Here is an 18,062-nt window from a genome sequence, read left to right on the forward strand (position 1 = left end):
GAGCTAACATAACTAAAAGCTTTGGCATCTCTGAATAGTTTACCAGTTAAACATAGGGAGTCTGTGTTCTCATTCTCCATCCTAAGCTTTGCGGGAGAAGACTACCACAGGGCTTCCCATACTAATGAGGCAACACTTTGATGTGGTCAGAACAATGAGGCAGAAACATTATGATAAAATGAAGTTGCAAAGGTTGAAACCTTATATAAAATTCTTTCAGTACCACAGACATATCGGTGGGAAGATACCAAACCACTCTTGCAAGCTAGGTACAATACAGATTTTACATCCCTTAGAGCAGTATTCCCCTCAGCTTCTTCTGGCCTGCTCAGTAACCCTCTCCAGAAAGCAGCATTCCCCCAGCAGCTCTGTGCCATTCAGGGAACAGAAGAAATGAGACCACAGGAGCTACAAGCTGCAGAGATACAACCCATCTACCCAACAGGGCAGTGCTACACACCCAAAATTCTTTTTCTAATCCACCCATCAGAGTGAACCTTGCCCAAGATGCAACATAAACATGGCTTCCTGCTGAAATCAGGATACTGCTGTACCAGGTAAAGCCCAGAAGCTCTGTGTAGCAATTTGCTAATACTATGATATGGGGCTATGGTGGTGGTAGGGACTCCCTTCCAGATTCCAAAGCATAGCAACAAGTCTAGTTCCTGGCATTGTTAAGTCATCTAGCTTGTTATGCAAGGGTGGGACCAGAACATATCCCAGATGGTGACTCACATAGAGAAGAAGAAAAAAAAAAGAAAAAAAAAAAGAGTTGGAAATGGCACCATCAGAAAGAGGAGCAGGCAATGTCACAACACACCTATTTGTAAGAAGTTCACCTGGTCTTTCAGGACTCATCTGATGGCAAATAAGACTTTCTTACCTTAACATGGTGTGAAATAACCCTGCCACCCCCTCAGTCCCCAGGGAGACAGAAGAGAAAAAATTAAGACAGCAGTAGGTTCCCTTCCCAAATACATACATAGTGTTAGGCAAGTGAGAGAAAGGGAAATCAGGAGAACTAGCAATACAGAGCAATGCTACAGCCCTGCATGGTGTTTTCCTCTACCTCTCCAAACTAGCAGGAAAGGAACACATCTCTCCTCAAAGCAAGTTTGTCACAGCCGTAATTGGACTGGTGAACATTTTAGGAGAGATTACAGCAGAAGCAAAAAAGCAGCACAGGAGCAGAAGAGTGCTGCAGATCTGCATTGCAGACTCTGCCGTTTCCCAAAGGGACTGCACAACTTCCTGTTGCCAAACTGCAGGCTGCTATGCATCCATTAATGAAAACCCTTCTTACTCTCTGGATGTGATTTAGCCTACTTCAGGTCTCAGGAAGAGAAGGCAGATTTTGTCAATTTTATACGAAAAGATACTAATATCTGCCAAAGCTGGAGAGAGGCTTAGTGAGAGAAAAGTGACTCCCACTAATCTTGGAGTTCCCAGATACACAGGCAAGCTGCAAGAACCATCAATATACATGTTGCTCAATATCCAGTACAGTTCTGCCTCTGGGACAGGTAGTCAGGTGTTTATTAAACACCCACATCAAGGCTTTATCTCACACCCATGGATTAGCATAACAGTCCAGCATCTTTTACACATCTTTGCTAAAGCTGCATCTCTTAAATAACTTAAGATAAGCATCTTTTCATCTCATGAGTTAACAATAAACACTTGGGACTGTATCCATAAAATGACAAGCCAGCACTACAATACTCAAGCTCTTTGGAGGTCTCTCCTTCCCAGAAACTTTTAAGGAATCAACAGGTCAGTTACAAGCAAACTGCCATAAAATCTCTTACAAAGCTGATGTGCATTTTGTTAAAGAAACGGTGGAACAATAAGCCAAATAGCCAATAAACAAACAGCCAATTTACATTTTGCTCCATGTCATATGGTAAGTGGAGAAAAATCCAACAAAAAATCTTATGTTTTACACCCAAGATGCCACAGGTTCACTATATGCTCCTGGACAAGTCATTTAACACACCTCATTCCTCTTCTTTTGAATTCCACCTGCCTTGCACAGAAAGGAATTACAACTTTTGATCAAAATGCTTCCCATCACTTAAGAACAAAAATAGCCTCTACTTCTTTGCAGGATTATAGCTTCTGATTTTTGTGTTCCTGTAGATTTTTTTGCCTGACAGCTCTTTTGCTCTCTTCCTATCATCAAATTTTAGTACCGTTTATTCTCAAACCTGATAGGTTTTGTGTACTGATGATCTATTTCAGTGCTCCTAATGACTTATGCAGATGTTTTGATCATTAGCTTATAGATGTAGAAAAAAATGAAACAGATGTTAAGTCATTTACCCAAAGACATGCATGCAATCAGTGACAGAGGGCAGAAATAAAGTAGAACAATACACCGATATGCAAGCTATGTCAGGAGCGGATGGCTACTATTAAACTTCTGCAAAGCATCAGAAGTTAGGACCTATCCTGTAGCCTTTCTTTGGACACAGTATGAAATAAAGATTTAGCTTAAAAGAAAATATGCATTAAAAAGGTGTATTCCTGAAATTAATACTACTAGTCACAACCATACCTTTTCTGGTAATTTTCATAGGTGGTAATCTAAGTCTGTTAAAACACCAGATGGCACAGAAAGATTACATTACAGCCTAGGATTAAGGGGGTCAACAAGAGGTTCAATCCCATGACCTCTGCCTGCTGCAGGGTTTTTGAGCAGAGGGCTGTTTCAATATGAGACTCTGTTCCTGCACCTTCCTTCCTTGTTTCAGGTTGGAGAGAGTTATCCACTAAAGGGTTTGAAGGGACAGGTACTTCTTAGAAGGTAACAGTAACATGAAAAATTAAAGTGGCTTTTAAAGAGAACTCTTCTCCCTGCTTCAGTTATAGAATTTTGTTTCTATGGACCATGAAGTCTATTTTGTTAAGTCAAGTTCCCTCTTCACAGAAGTTTAAAGATAATTATTATCATATTTATTTTATAAGAGAAAAGTACTCAAGCTCTAGACCTTACTACAAACACCACAGATTACAATTACAATACAGAAGACAACAATAGCTCAGCTTTATGATTACAATCAGCACACTTAAAACTACGCACTAACTAATTTGTACAGCCCCAGATTTCTAATTCTCAGCTCTTCAGAAATACTAATAGAATAGATGAACCTTGACCTGGGAAATAAGGACACACAAATTTAAGGAGAAGGGGAATTGACTACTCACGGACACTAACATGCCTTAAGTTAGACAGTGTTAGGAAATTGTTCACTCCAAATACTGGAGCTTCCAAAGGAGTACTACAAAGCATGGATTTAACACCTCAGCCCTTTGCATTTATTATTTTGACTCCTAAGCTATAACCAAAAAAGTTCTTCCAAGATGCACCTGCAGCTCCTTCAAAATCCCTTCTTGGGGATTTCTTCCCTCTTTTCTTTCTTGTCTACTATGAATATTTTGGGTTTTTTTATATAACCAGATACAAAACACCCTCCTCAACTTCCTGCCAGCAGTCCATAAGGTGGCTACCTACTACACCCTGAAGATAAATACTTTAGAAAGGAGTTTATTTCTGCAAATATTTCTCCAACTGTGGAATCTAATTCCCATCCCTGCTTGCTCCAGTCGTCCATTCCTCTTGTAGAACAGCCACAGGAGCCTGGATGAGATTAACAGGTGCGGCTAGGTTCAAAACAGTAAGTAGGAGGACCAACTTCTTCATACTATGTGCCAACTACCTACAGAATTAATTGTCTGTTGAGAGCCAGAAGCTTGATAAAGTTGAAGAAAATGTACAAATTAATGGAAGAATAACCCCTTAAAAACTGGCAAAACAAAGAGGCTGTGTCTAACTTAAGAGGTCTATGACTACAGACTGCTGGTGTTGCTAGACTATACAGGGGAAGTGCCACCACATGGCCTTACGCTGTTGCCTTGAAATCACCATTGGCTTACTGTCTTGACACACAATGCGAGTTGGAGAGGAGAGGAAAGACATTCTCTGGCACCCAGGATAGCCAAACTTTTTTTTTTGTGGAACTGTTTACCAGCCCTCTGTGCTCCCTTGAAGAATAAAAGATGGTCTCTTGACCCCTCATTTTGAGCCAGAGCTTTGGTCAAAAGGGGCCACTACATGGCAACGTCATAGTGGCACATTCCCAAAAAGATAGGAAGAGGTCATACCAGGGCTTCTATGTTGCCATTTAGACCACCATACGCAATTAGTTTCACATTTCTCAGTATTTGTTCCAGCTTTCTAAGCCCCACAATAAAATCATATATGAAGCTATTGCTTTCCAGAGCATATTCCATAATGCTTTCTGGGCTCAGTGCTGTTTCCATTTGAGTTAGTCCCAGTCTGCCTTATATGACTAATACAGGACTTATTTACTTGTTCTCTTACAAATAAAGGTATTGCATTTGTAATTAATTCTACTGTTGCAGTACAGCATTCCTCTTCAGAGATAACCTGGTGCCAACAGATACTAGACATTTAGTATCTAGATCTATTAAAAGGGTGTGAGAGGTGTGCTACAAGGTTTATCAATTCTAAACTCAAAACTGCAAAGAAGCCCACATTTACTTACATTTAAAAATTGCTTTTATGGGTTTATGTTATGAAAAATGATAGTGAAAGGAATCTTGAGGAGCTTTGAAGGTATTTTTTTGTCCTACAGTGTCAAAAACCAACAACATAACTTCTAAATGCAGAGCATGATACACTGTAAAGCAGGCCAGAAATGTATCCCAGACTCTTTAGTTAGACAGTGCACTTGTGGATAGTATAGTTTTCTACTTGCGACTTATTTACCTAAATTGAGAATTCATTCAATAGAACTACCAGATAATGATCAAGATAAGGGTCTTGACTGAACATACTACACAGCTGCTGCAACAACTTGAGAGAACTCAATTTTCCCTGCTTCCTCAACTTTCTCAGTTGCAAACTGAACATGTTACAAGTTAAAACTTTAGAAATAAAGTTTGTGCAAATTCACAAGTTTGTCATAATGAATAAAACAGAAGATAATTCTTTTGAGCAGGTCTGACCCCTCCACAGCCTCCCACAAAAACAATGCACCTAAAAGTGAGGCTATGAAACACAATTTTTGCATACTAGAAGTTATTATCTCTTGTACTTAGCTAATGTAAAAATTCCTTCAATACATGCCATACCAGTCCTCAATGTCATCCAGCTAAGTACAAGGGCATTCTATTTTGCTTATCTATTGAAAAAAAAAACCAACCTGTCAAGTAATTGTTATATTTGGCTAGATTTTGTTTTTAAACAAAATTATTAACAGAAGTATTCTAGTGACTGAAATAGCGAGTGCACAGTATTGGCAAAGGTGAAAGATAGTTGACTACCATAAGGCCAATAAAAATCTACGCACAGGGTTGTTCTGCAATATCAGCTATTGTACATAAGGTGTAAGACTCCAGTCTATCCTTCTCACTACCACCCCTGCCACGGGCACAAACTTTTGAGTAATAGTACCCATGAACACCCACCTTGTAGACAGACATTTTTCGAATTGTGTTATAAATATTAAATGTATTTAGATTATAACACACTTTCGTTACATTTTCAGGAACATGTTCTAATCTGTAGGTGAAACTTGCAAGAACAGCTGGGAGATTCTCAAGTGTCAGCTCTGCTGGAAGATAAGGTTTAGTACATGAGCTAATCAACAGCGGTACGGAAATTAACAAGCATCTGCCCTTTGATTTTAATTTGAATGCTTTCCAAAAACCACACATTTGAAATCTAAGCTTCTACAATGAAATGTACTGATAACACATTTGCCAGAAGCCAGCAAGACCTCATGAAGCCAAACATGTATAAAGGAGACAAAAAGTTGCCTTATCAGTATGAGTGAAATGCAACCACAGTATATGCTGACAAATCTTACTTGCTAGCCAGAACACTACACCTTTACTGTGGTTACCCTGGTATCATAAACTTCAGCAAGGCCTAGGAACCAAAGTATGCATACAAAGTTTATCCTGGATTGTACAACCGCAGATGAAGCCAAGGATGTTATCTTTAAGTCTACCCCTACTTGTAGCAGTCAGATGAAAGTTAATGCAAATACACTGATGCACTTTGGTTAAACCTGCTACGTGCAATGTAGTCAAACCTGAAGTGGTCTGTGAGAATATAACGGGATACAGACATGGCTGACAGCAGAACTTTGGAAACACTATTTTCAGGCAAGACTTAAACCGTCATGTAGTGCTATATATTACATGCATTCATATACAAATACAAAAAAGAAATACTCACCCTAACTTCATAAACATTATCTGAATAATCCACAGTCTGGCAGACATAGCTGTACCCTCGAGCTCTTGATGACAAAAACAGCTGAAAATATTAAAGTCATATATGAGGGGAAAGATGCTACATAAAACACATTCATAACAATTATCAGCAAATTTCTTGCTACCTCAGACTTACCTGAACAGAAATATTTAAAGTATCCTTATCAGTCCTGAGAATACCATTGAAGAAAGCCACTATTTAGTTCTAACAACCTGTTGTTACACAGTACCTATTTTTTTTCTTGTAAATTAAAAAGAAAGCACTCTTTTTTCCCTGCATGTATCTGTCCAGATAATTAGAGTCCAGTACAAATTAGTAATAATTCCAGTATGACCTTAAGCTATTCAAACATGAGTATTCTCTCTGATGGCTCTAACTTCAGAGACAGAAAATACCTAACTGCTTTCACTATGAATGACAAAAACACTGTTCCCATGATGGATTAGAGAGAACTCTCTCCAAGAGACAGGGATTAGATAATTTGGATCTACTATTCTTAAAAACAGTATGCCAATCAAAATCCAGAAAAAAACCAACCCCGAACAGCCAATGCTGAGCACCCATAAAACATATTGAGAGAAACTGGATGAAGAAAAGTTCCCCATTTCATGCCAACAGAAATGGCCTAAAACACAGGAAGTGCTCCTGTAGGGCCACTCCAAATAAAGCATGTTGCAATAACCTGAACAGAAGATAAACTTGACGTTTGAGCAAGTTCCCACTGGAAAGAAGAACACTTGCCTAGAGCTGAATAAGGTTCAAGTAATACTTCTAATCTTGACATTCATAAATGTTATGATCCAAGATTGTTTAAAGCCAGGTAATCCCACCCTGTTAAGGATCAAAAAAAGACAGCAGTGGAGCAAACATAACCTGTAAATTGTGAGCTGTAAAAGTAAGGGGTGATACAAGGGCGATACAAAAAGATCTCCAAAATAAGCATGGGTAGGCACTGACTATTCTTACTGCTAACCTGACTTCCATCTTATTTAGACTGAACTCAAGTTTACTTCAGTATCTCATCTTGCACACAGCACTAGGAGTGCACCCAGATGCAGAGACAGGTGTTATCCAGATAAAACCAACACACAAAACCTTGTGAAGCTCTGGACTTATTTGCTGCATGTTTGTTAAAGTAGGGAAGTGAAAGAACTGTCCACAGAAATGATCCTAAGATAGACATTTAACTACTTCTGCATCATCCAAGTCCATTTACAAACTGCTGGAACACCACTACTCTCCAGCGTGGTCCCACACAGGCACAAGCACATCTAATAATATCAGAGAAAAGCAGGGAACAGTTTAGTCCACACTGTTACAGAAACTAACCAATCTCTGCTGCAATCTACTGGGTAATTTGACCAAGGTTCACTTGACAAAAGGCAGTAAACTGTATTCACCAGACTGCCTCACAGTAGAATAAGAAATGCAAGATTTTGTGGCAAAATAGGGGCTATGCATCTGGGACTTCTGCATGTTCTAAGCCAAATTTGCTCCCAATTTGAATCTGAATTTGAGTCCGATGTATTGGAGTCTTGGACTAGACAACCTAGCAGTGCTTTATGGACTTACCATTTTAACCTAAGTTATCACAGATGAACAATACAGCTTGCCATCAGGATGATTATTTAAACAACATTTAAAGGCACTTCCCATTCAAGTTCTGTTCTCAGCAACACTTAGAAACTTCACAGTCATTTGCAACATACAAACTGTGTATCATTTTACTTGTAACAATTACATTACTCATGTGAATTACAGCAGTGGCACACTGGTATTGTAAACCTCACATAGATTGAAGCAGAAGTTGCCTAGTTAAAGTGAACAACTGAAATTTGAACACCTTCCTCCTATCAGTCTCTAAGACCAAGAAAAGACACTTCCTGTAAATGTTGTATCTATGGCCTTAACATCCATTGAATAACAACCTAACATTTGAAAAAGCAGGAGACTAGAATCTGTTTGTGTCTAAAATGACAAGCTTTCAGCCTAACAGCAGCAAATGCGTATTTGCAGTCCCATTCATTTTTATTTTAATTCAGTGATTTGGAAATGCCATACAAACACATGCATTATCCTATGAGCAACATAAGTTTGAAAATTAATTGACCATGAGTCTCGTGTAATTCAGCTTATGGATAAAACAAACCATTTTAAGAGAGTAAGTGAAAAAGACAGACACGGAGAAAACACTGCAGAATTCATTTCAGAGGAGTTTTGGTTTTGACTTGCCAAGATGACTGGATTTCATCCATTCCCACAACTATCCTTCGGTGTCAGCATTAAATTCTGTTGTATGTAGTATTTCACTACTTAGTTGAAGAGTGCAAGGAAACAACTTAGACAAAATGACGACTGAGGTGCGATGGCTAAAATTTTACTGAACCATGTCTTAAAAAAAGGCTGAAATCAGTTAAGGGTTTTATTATAGAAGCTCTGGGGAAGAGTCAATATGCAGATCATCTTCAGATATGCCATGCTTTCCTGGCAAAAGTACAGAACAAACCAGCCAGAAAAAGAATTCTGCAATGCTGTAATTTTAACTGCTCTGTTAATTTGCTTACTTCTGGAAACGGATTTTGCAAATTTATGATCCAAGGTCTTCCAGGAAGAAGACTCTCAATCCATATGAGCAAAGTCACAGCAGCACAAACTGCTCCTTAGCATCAGCTGTATTCTGGACAGCTATCCTTGAATAATGATTACCAAACTGTTAAGTAATCCCACTTAGCCACTGCTAAAGAGCTGATCCACTGCATTGTTACTAGTCATTTCTTATGTACAGAAAACCTAACAAAGGAGAAATGCAGCAACACTGACATTTCTTAAAATTAACACACTCAGAACGTTGCAAACCAAATATTAGAAGACTGTATGCTTTTATTTTTATCTAAAGACACAGTTCATTTTAATTCTTATTCTAAGAGATAACTTACAGACAAGATACTTCTCCTCACTACAGACAATGGACATCTGAATTTCTAAAAATGATAAACACATTGAAGGCACCAGCAAACAGCTCAATTTCTAACCAGATACATTCTGACACCCTTTAGGATTATTAAAAAGAAAAAAAAAATCAGTTACAAGTCTTAAATCTTTACAGATTTTAGTTGATCTGTCCAGTTGATCTGTCCAGTATTTACGCTAACGTAAATCTAAGAACTTGGAATAGCTAGTACACAAATTCTCTCTGTAGACTCATTTAGTACATTTATTCTCAAACAGAACATACCTAGCTAAAGAAATACTCACATCAAAGGCAAACTCAGCTTTAAAAGTCTGTGCAAAACATTCACCCTCAATAGACACCATGACCATGTAAGATCATTTTAATTTTGCAATCTGTAGACACCCTCAGACTTAAATAGGAATTCCCTCCTGCGAGAGGACATACACACCTCTTTGAAAATGAAGAAGTTGAGTAGAACCATTCCAAAGTTGTAAACAACCAACAGGAAACGTAACTGGAAGGGCTCTCTTGTCTTCATCCATTTGGGGCCCAGCCAGACAGTGAGGAGATAAATAGTGCTTATAGTCAGTGTTGGAAATGGAGACTGCATCAAGGGCCAATCATCAACACGTTTGTCTGGGGGGGGTGAAGCAAACAGAAGGAGTCAGCAAGGTCTGAACAAAATACAGTTCATCATCATTTTAAGCATTGCATTTATTAAGTATTTTTTTCTCCTGGAATAGCTGCATCAGATAGTAGAAACATAAAATACTCATTCTTTCCAGGAAGGTTAAAGAAAATAGTTTTAAAAAAACCCCACTATATCACATTACCTCACACAGAGACTCACTATGTCATGCAAGTTCTATTGTCCAGTTCTACAATCCAAAACAATAAAGCAAACAATCACATGAGCCCAAACCCAACCCAACCCACTAATCTCACAAAACCCAATTTTGCTTATGATGAAAAGTGACTTCAGTGGCAACGTGAGCAAATATTCAACACCACTGCAAATGAAAGATACACAAATTTGGCAAAATAGTGATAAAACGAATAGCTTTTATTAGTCTAACATTAGGCACTAGAAAGCCTCCTATTAATTTTATATAGGTTGTATGATGCTAACCAAGTAGCTTTGCTATTTGATGTAGGTCAGTCTCATATGTTTCAGACAGTATACTAACAAAGTTACTGGAAAACAACTAAATAAAAGAGTTTAAAGGGATGGTTCTAGGTAGATTAATCTGTGCTGCCATATGGGAGACAAAGGTTTTATTTATAGTCTCCTTCAGTCACTCACAGGATCCAGAGTTACACATATTCTAGGGCCCAGAATACGCTATATTAAGTTCTGGATCTGTATCAAAAAAGCACCCTTAGTCTGATGAATCAGTGACATCTAGGATTAGAAGATGGCTCTGCTACAGAGGAGGGAAGGGAGAGACTACAGTGATACCTCCTTACTCAGTGTTTCTCCCCCTGCCCTCCCCCACCCCCCTATATGAAGGCTAATCTCTAGTTATAGCAAGAGATAAAAGGTAACTATTCTGTAAGTATCAATACTTCAGATAACTGCACAAATCTACAATACTAACTGGATTGTCTTCCAGACGCTTAGGCCAGTTAGGAGTTCAGATGGAAACCGCACCACAGGGCCACAGGGCTCCTTGGGAAGCTCAGACATCTGAACCACCTGCCTTCAGTCATTTGTGGGCAAACGCAAATAGCAGTGCAGCTGCCCACAAACTTACCTAGAGGACAAGTTTCTTTTAGAGAACTTTTTCTTCACAGTTGCCCAAAGACAGTGAAAAAACCCCTATACCATATACTAATTCCTGATCCCAGGCATACTAATAGGTAAGTTAGAAAACCCTTTTTATCTACAAAATGAGGAACTCTGATGCAATGAGGAAAGTACAGAACAGCACTGCCATTACCCCTCCTCCACTTCTTTCTCGTTTCCTTCATTGCCCTTAAGATCACAAATTAGAACCTCATTTTAGGAGCAGATTTCACGAGACCCTCTATTTCTAATAAATAACACATATGGTGATCTACAGAAAGACTGTGTGCATGGCACTGACTCTTCTTGCTTCCAGTTCATTTAGCAATACTTGATCTGCACATTGCAAGTAAGATGTTAGGAGGCCTAAAAAGAAGTGGAAAAGAAGAAAGAGAAACCAGCCTAGCTGCTTCCATTATGGCTGTTAATACCAGAAGAGAGAACTCATCCTAATGCATGGAAACCTCCAACAATGCTGACGCTGCCAGAATGACAGGAGTCAGCCTTGTGACCGCAGCCACCAACAGAAGCCAACAGTGAGATAAGGCAAGGAGTACAGGGAGGAGTGGCAAAAAGTTCAGACAGATTGGCTGTAGAAACACAGGGAGTGAAACAGAACTGAAGAAAGCGAGAGAAGACAGTTAGTTACCTCTTACTTTTCAGCAAGTCCCTGGAACAGGCGCTTCTATTACAATATAATGTACTCTCTGTAAAACATGAGAATGATTGCTTTATAGTACAGTATAGTGTCTTGGGACGTAAAGGAACAGCCCCATTTTCTAGACCTCACAGAGTGCTACCTATTGAAGCTGAAATCACACTGCCATCTCCCTTACACTTTAGTTCCTGCTTGCTTTTAGCAACTGCTCTACCAATCTGGATTTAAAAATAAAACACTGTTTAAAAGACAAGAGAAATGGAGAACCTCGTCATCCACCTGATGAGAAGTAATGGGCAAAGACTTCCCTCCACTAAGCAAGAAGAAAGATGTCACTTCTTAATTAAGAGACAGCTCTGGGAATAGCCAATGTGTGACATGCTTTAATCAAATCTGCATGTCACTTCAGACACTATAATGTGCAAAGAGTTAAGAGCAGGTGAGACGAGACCCAGTTGCTTTACCAGCCTTCTTGCACTAAGCAATATAAAGAGGCAAGGACATATTAGAAAATAGAAGACAGATTGTCTAATCGAGTGTTTCATGGTATCCTGAACACTGGAGTGACAATATGAAAAATGTGAAAAAGGATGATGATTTGAATTTTACTCAGGAGTTGAACATTACCACCCCTTGCTGAAAACTGGAAACCATGACATATTCCAGATTTCTTTTTGTGGCAGGAGACAAAGATTTCTGGAGGGAAGAATGAGGATTCACTAGAGGGTGAAAGGAAAGACAAACGGACAACTTTTACGAAAGCCCAGCTGCAAGCGGACTTTGCCTCATGCTTCATCAGCACTGTAAAAAATTCTTTCACCTACTTTCCACAAATACTACAAATTGAAGAACTTAACTGGAGAAAACCAAGAGATATATTTACTTAACTCGGACAACAACATAAGAGCTGCCATTATGCTTCCATACCTGCATCATGGTTTCAGCATGCTACTTTCCTTCTGCACAGGGTTTTCGGACAGTGAGCCACCACATCTCAGAGACAAGTCTTAAAGTATTTGCAAGAACAGCATAGCTTACTGATACAGACTGCATAGCACAGTGCCCAGGGAATCTATCTGATTGGGATTTTGGGGGCCTGACCTCTCCTAGGACAATTAATTACACTTTGAACAAAAAATGCCTGTATGAGAGGGAATACAGTAGGCAATTCAATTCTGGAGTACATCCTGGGCAAAACAGAAGCACATCAATAGCCAAGAAGTTTATTCTAATTCCTACTGTGCTAAGAACAACACCTTGCATTTATTTTAAGGGCATTTAGGAGACACTGCATATGATTATTTTTTACTAATACTGTGGCATCAGAAAACATGCTACTATTCATTCCAGAACTTGCTAGATTTAGAAACTTGTTCATCACAGGATCTCGCCTGGATAATGCAGAGTAACTTGTTTCATTTTAAATCAGCTCCACGCACCATTCTTGTAGCACAGAAGGTATTACAAAACCAATTTCATTTCAGTTTACCAAGCAAGCCTGCTTGTCCGTGTTCTACACGGAAAACTAAGTTACATGCAGACCCTTGTTCCAAGCTTCTTTTCAGATACCCTCTTTCAAACCAAGATAAGCAGATGACTTAAGAGAGTGAATTTAAACCTCCCAAGCTACTCCAACACCCTCCTCCCTCCCACCCTGTTTTAGCAAAACCAGCATAATTTTGTGTCCTACTTACGAGCTGGTACTGATGACCACAAATGATTTCTGCAAATTAGAGAACTGTGATAGCTTAAGAGGACATATGAGTGTACTAAATCCTGCAGTACTTCACACGCAGTGGGTACGTTATTACCTGAAAGATGAAATAAGCTTGAAATAAAAAGGCCAGCTCCCTGAATTAAAACTCCCTCCAACTGCTTTGCAGCAAAATGACCAATGCCTTTACCTGATTAGAATTGACAGAGACTGACTGAATCTTTCAGGGGATTAATGCGTTTGTCTTTCAAATCCTAAGACCCAGATTCTAATTCTATCACAAATAAAATGTCTGTTTTGATGGCACAGCCTGTAGTACAGTGCTTATTTGTAAGGTGGGAGAAGTTTTAGAAAAAAACATTTAAAGTTGCACTCAGTTGTAAAGGTGAATCCAGAGCAGAATAAGGCATCTGCTAATATGTTCCTGATAGAAAATTACTGTTATGTAAGGGAAGAATAAGAATATTTATATACACAAGGTTCTCCTGTCATTTTGTGTATATACATTTTAAAGTTTCACATTGCAAAGACGAGACAAGAAATAGAAGAACATACATATATTTATTATATATATATATAAAAAATAATTGAAATTGCCCTGAGGCACCTACCCTTGCAGGATTTAATTCTTTACGTGGGGCAATTAACAGGAAATACACACATAAACTCCTCTGATTTCTTCCTCCAAAGCAAGAACAACAGCAGGACCAGTGAAAAGGACTGAATATCCTACCTGGTAATGTCCAAAGAGGACGTAATTAACCTATATTGAAATATGGAAGGCAAATGAAGATGAATTTCAGTAAATAAGGCTGCACTGGTGGTGATCTAGAGTTAAAAATCACAAGAAACTTCTGTGAAACATACTGTAAGTGTTTTAATATGCAAATGCTTCTGTTAAATGTGATTCAGCATTTCCTTTCCAACAGGGAGGATTTTAGATAGTTAAATTTCCTGCATATTACTGAGCCTATGATCAACATTTTTTTCCTTCCTCAAGAAGTATAAACTATAAAATAAGCAAATGCATAGTACAGTTGCTCCTACATTCATCAGGAGAAATCCTGAAATAGTACAACGGTGACCATCTCTGCGTTTAATATTAGTTTTAGAGAAAACATTACATAATTAAAATACATTACTTTTGAAATTCCCTGCATTCATATCAGATTGAAAATCAACACTTAGTAAGTCTTTATTTTTACTTTAACAACATATGTATTCCTTAGCTATAAGGTCACTACTCAGTAATTTATCTGGAGAGCCTTTCAAAGTTATTAATAGCTATTGATACTATTCTCAGCACAAAGACACTTACAGTGCCAATCCAGCACATCCATCTGTCCAATTACATTTCTAAAGACACTGCAGAAATGATGGTGACTGTTTAAAAGTGGTTCTTAACAGTGAGAGCTCTCTGCAGATCATGCTGTTTATTTTAAGAAGTCCTTTCAAAGCCCATTCTCAAGTTTAAGAAAGATTTCCTTAAACGAGTGAAATATTAATTCCACAATATAAGGAAGGCAAACCAGTATTATCTAATTGGAGTATTGTTCTATGAACTACACTGTTTTAATTATCTAAGAATTTCACATCTTGTTAGCTCCACTAGCACTATAACTGAAGGATATTACAAAATAAAAACACATATCATATAAGAAAACATGTGAGAAACATAACTCTATATCCCTGAAAATGTTCACAAAGCTTTCACATTGAATTCCTTTGCAGTATTTTAGTGCCCCAATCTCCCCCTTTTCTTTCTGGTTACAGATTAATATTCTATACAACATACTTCTCCTTCTGCATTTGTATTAGAAATACTGGCTCTGTCCTGTAAATATTTACAAGCAAATATAAAGTTCATTGTGGCTATACAACCACTGCAGACTGGCTCAGTTGAGAGTAAACTTGAATAAGCATCTACACTATTAGACCCTAGGCTTTTAAACTAAATGGAGTAATGCATCAGAATCACTTAAAAGTACATTTACTGTTACCATTTTGTAGAGATTCCAAGAAAAACCCTCAGTCTTTGACTAAAACTTCAGAACGTACAAATAGAACAACAGCTGAAGCTATACACTTAGCCTTTAAAACAGTACATGACTAACTAAATGAGCTGCACAACTTGAGACTGAAGACTGTTAGAGAAGTACCACTGCAGAGTCAAAATTGAGAGGCCATATATCTTTGGGTTGAACACCTACTGAAGCTAAAATTTTCTATTCACTTATTCATTATAATTTTAATAGAGCTGTTTATAAGGCCCAAACCAAATGATTCTTTTAAAGGTTTCCAGTGCTTGAATTAACTTGTCTGCTTTGATATTGATTACTCATTGCACATATTGCACTCTAATCCTCAATTATCTCAGTTTATCAAGTTTCTTTATGAGAAATTCTGTGACAGGGGATTGAAGCTAGTGCATGAACTAAAATAACATGCCTATAGCCTCACTCCCGTTTCAATCAGAAAAAGGCGTATGCCCTCCTAGGAGGGACTTGTGCAGACAGATTGCTGCAGGAAAGCAAAAGGATTGGGACACAAGGAATGTCCAGTTTATGCTTCTTTCTCACCTTTATCTCACCTATCATACTTGGCAATGTCTGCAGTTTTCTGGCACTATGGGTATTGCTAAGGAGTCTGACAGGGTCAAAGATACCTCACTTGGGTAGTTATAAGCAGCTATAGGGTCACTCACTGGCTGCTTTTTAAATTTTATTTAAAGAAACACCTTATTTCATTCACCTGAAGGTGTATTTTCCAATCCTTTAGTCATTTTCATGGCTCTTCTCTGGATACTCTACAAACATTTAAATCAGCCTTGCACCTGTTTCACAGGGAAAATTAATTAAACCAATCAAGTCCCTGCTGCTTTCCCTCACAGAAGAATTATGTATTATCACAATAACGTCATAGCATCAGTGGTGGTTATGATTGGCAGGAAAACAAAAAGGTGAGTATGTTACCGGTAAAGCTAAGGATGACATGCACACGATGCTTTATGGACAAAAGTTCGCAAAACCTGGCACAGAAAAGCACAACAGCTGGCCTGATTTCAGTAATTTTTTTTAAATACAGAACAGTACAGAGAAAAGATGTTTACTTTGATCTGCAAGAATGAATGAAAATATCTAAGTATTTTGTCTATTCTAAAGCTTTAACTAGCCAAGAACAAACTAATTTGTTTGGGCCGAGAACAAGAGACATCAAAATTTTATAGCAAAGCATTGTCATTTTAACAAGCTATGAAACATCAAGCTAAGATGCAAGAATAAAAATATTCAGTCTCAAGCACAACGAATAATGAAAGCATATACTCTGAAAAACAAAACAACAAACCCCACAGATTTTAAAAGTTTGCAGATGATGCCGTACAAATCCTGCTGCACTCAGAAATGAGAGCTGCTTTCCCTGAATCCAAAAGGACTACAGATGAGACTAACAGCTACTGCCTATAACCAGCTGTGGCTTTGTTTTAAATTTCAGGGCTTTGTAATTGACTGTTTAGTCTTCTTTAAAGCTATATACAGCAACATAAAATCAAAATACCACACAGCTAAGAACATCTCCTGCAGCTAATGAACATCTGTGTAATATGCATGTTTCATAAACTCCCATTAAAGTAACAGGAATGCTTAATCCCAATTTGTTGTTAAAAGGTCACATGTATTTTAACTAGTATTCCCGTTATTCTAACTAGCATTCTAGTCTTCTTAGGATTCCCACCATTCAATCACTAATATCATATTGTCTTTGTGTCTGTACACAGCAATTCCAGGATACGCTTGTTTCAAGACAAGGATAATAATGGAATTATTATGAAGTTCAGGAGCCATATCAATTCACCATCAAATCTCAGGATTTTCAAGTCTAAGCAATTGCCTTGTTCAGATTATTTTTTATTTACCTCCTCCATTGATTGTGATTGTGAGGACAGCGCAAATACTCTGCTTCAAGGAATAATAAAAATATAATCCTCACTGAAGCTTACACAAGATTTGCAAGATAGTAAGCCCTTGAGGCATGTAGCATTCTTCCATTTGTCAAATCTTACTTTTCCAAACATCACAAAAGCAAGATGCGTTCCCAGTGCAGTGATACCTGCATGCCTCTTCTTACAGGTTACAATTTACAGAGTAAACAGATGAAGAAAACAGATTAAAAAACCCCCAAACAAACAAAAACCCCAACTGATCCAAGGGATGCAATTTTATGAACTAGTTGCAGAACTCTATGATCCAGCCCGTGCCTCTGTATTTCTAAAGAAATAGAAGTGCTGCATAAAACACGCTTCAACAAGCTTTCCTTCTACAGTGTTTTCTTTATTGAAACTTTTATTCACACTTCTCTGGTCTTAGCCAAAATTGTATTTCTGAGAGCTCAGACTGGAGATGTCATTACTTCACACACAAGTGGTGGATTTTGGTACTATGAAAAGACTTGTAGAGGTATCAGTACGCAGTAATGCAAACACAGGATTTATACACATTCAATGTTGCAATAACAGATTAGACTATTGGCCCATCTAGTATGATTCAGGGTTTTATAATGCCAAAGGGGATGATCACAGAATAAATCTTCTCCGTAGACAGATTTTTTTTTTATTAGATTCCCTCAGTTAGAAACTAACCTCCTTGA

General features: G+C 38.1%; 1 protein-coding gene across 2 annotated transcripts in view; it reads right to left on the minus strand.

Moving 5' to 3' along the window:
* The window catches only part of ELOVL4 (ELOVL fatty acid elongase 4), a 35,316-nt gene that overhangs the window by 8,109 nt on the left and 9,145 nt on the right, over positions 1 to 18,062 (minus strand). For both annotated transcript variants that reach the window (XM_069804727.1, XM_069804728.1), the window contains exons 2-3: positions 9,709 to 9,896; positions 6,269 to 6,349 (exon numbers count right to left, since the gene is read on the minus strand). In XM_069804727.1, the coding sequence (XP_069660828.1) occupies positions 6,269 to 6,349; positions 9,709 to 9,896 (269 nt within the window). The remainder of the gene's footprint in view (positions 1 to 6,268; positions 6,350 to 9,708; positions 9,897 to 18,062) is intronic.

The sequence above is a fragment of the Haliaeetus albicilla genome, chromosome 17 (assembly GCF_947461875.1).
Source record: "Haliaeetus albicilla chromosome 17, bHalAlb1.1, whole genome shotgun sequence".
NCBI classification, from domain to species: domain Eukaryota; kingdom Metazoa; phylum Chordata; class Aves; order Accipitriformes; family Accipitridae; genus Haliaeetus; species Haliaeetus albicilla.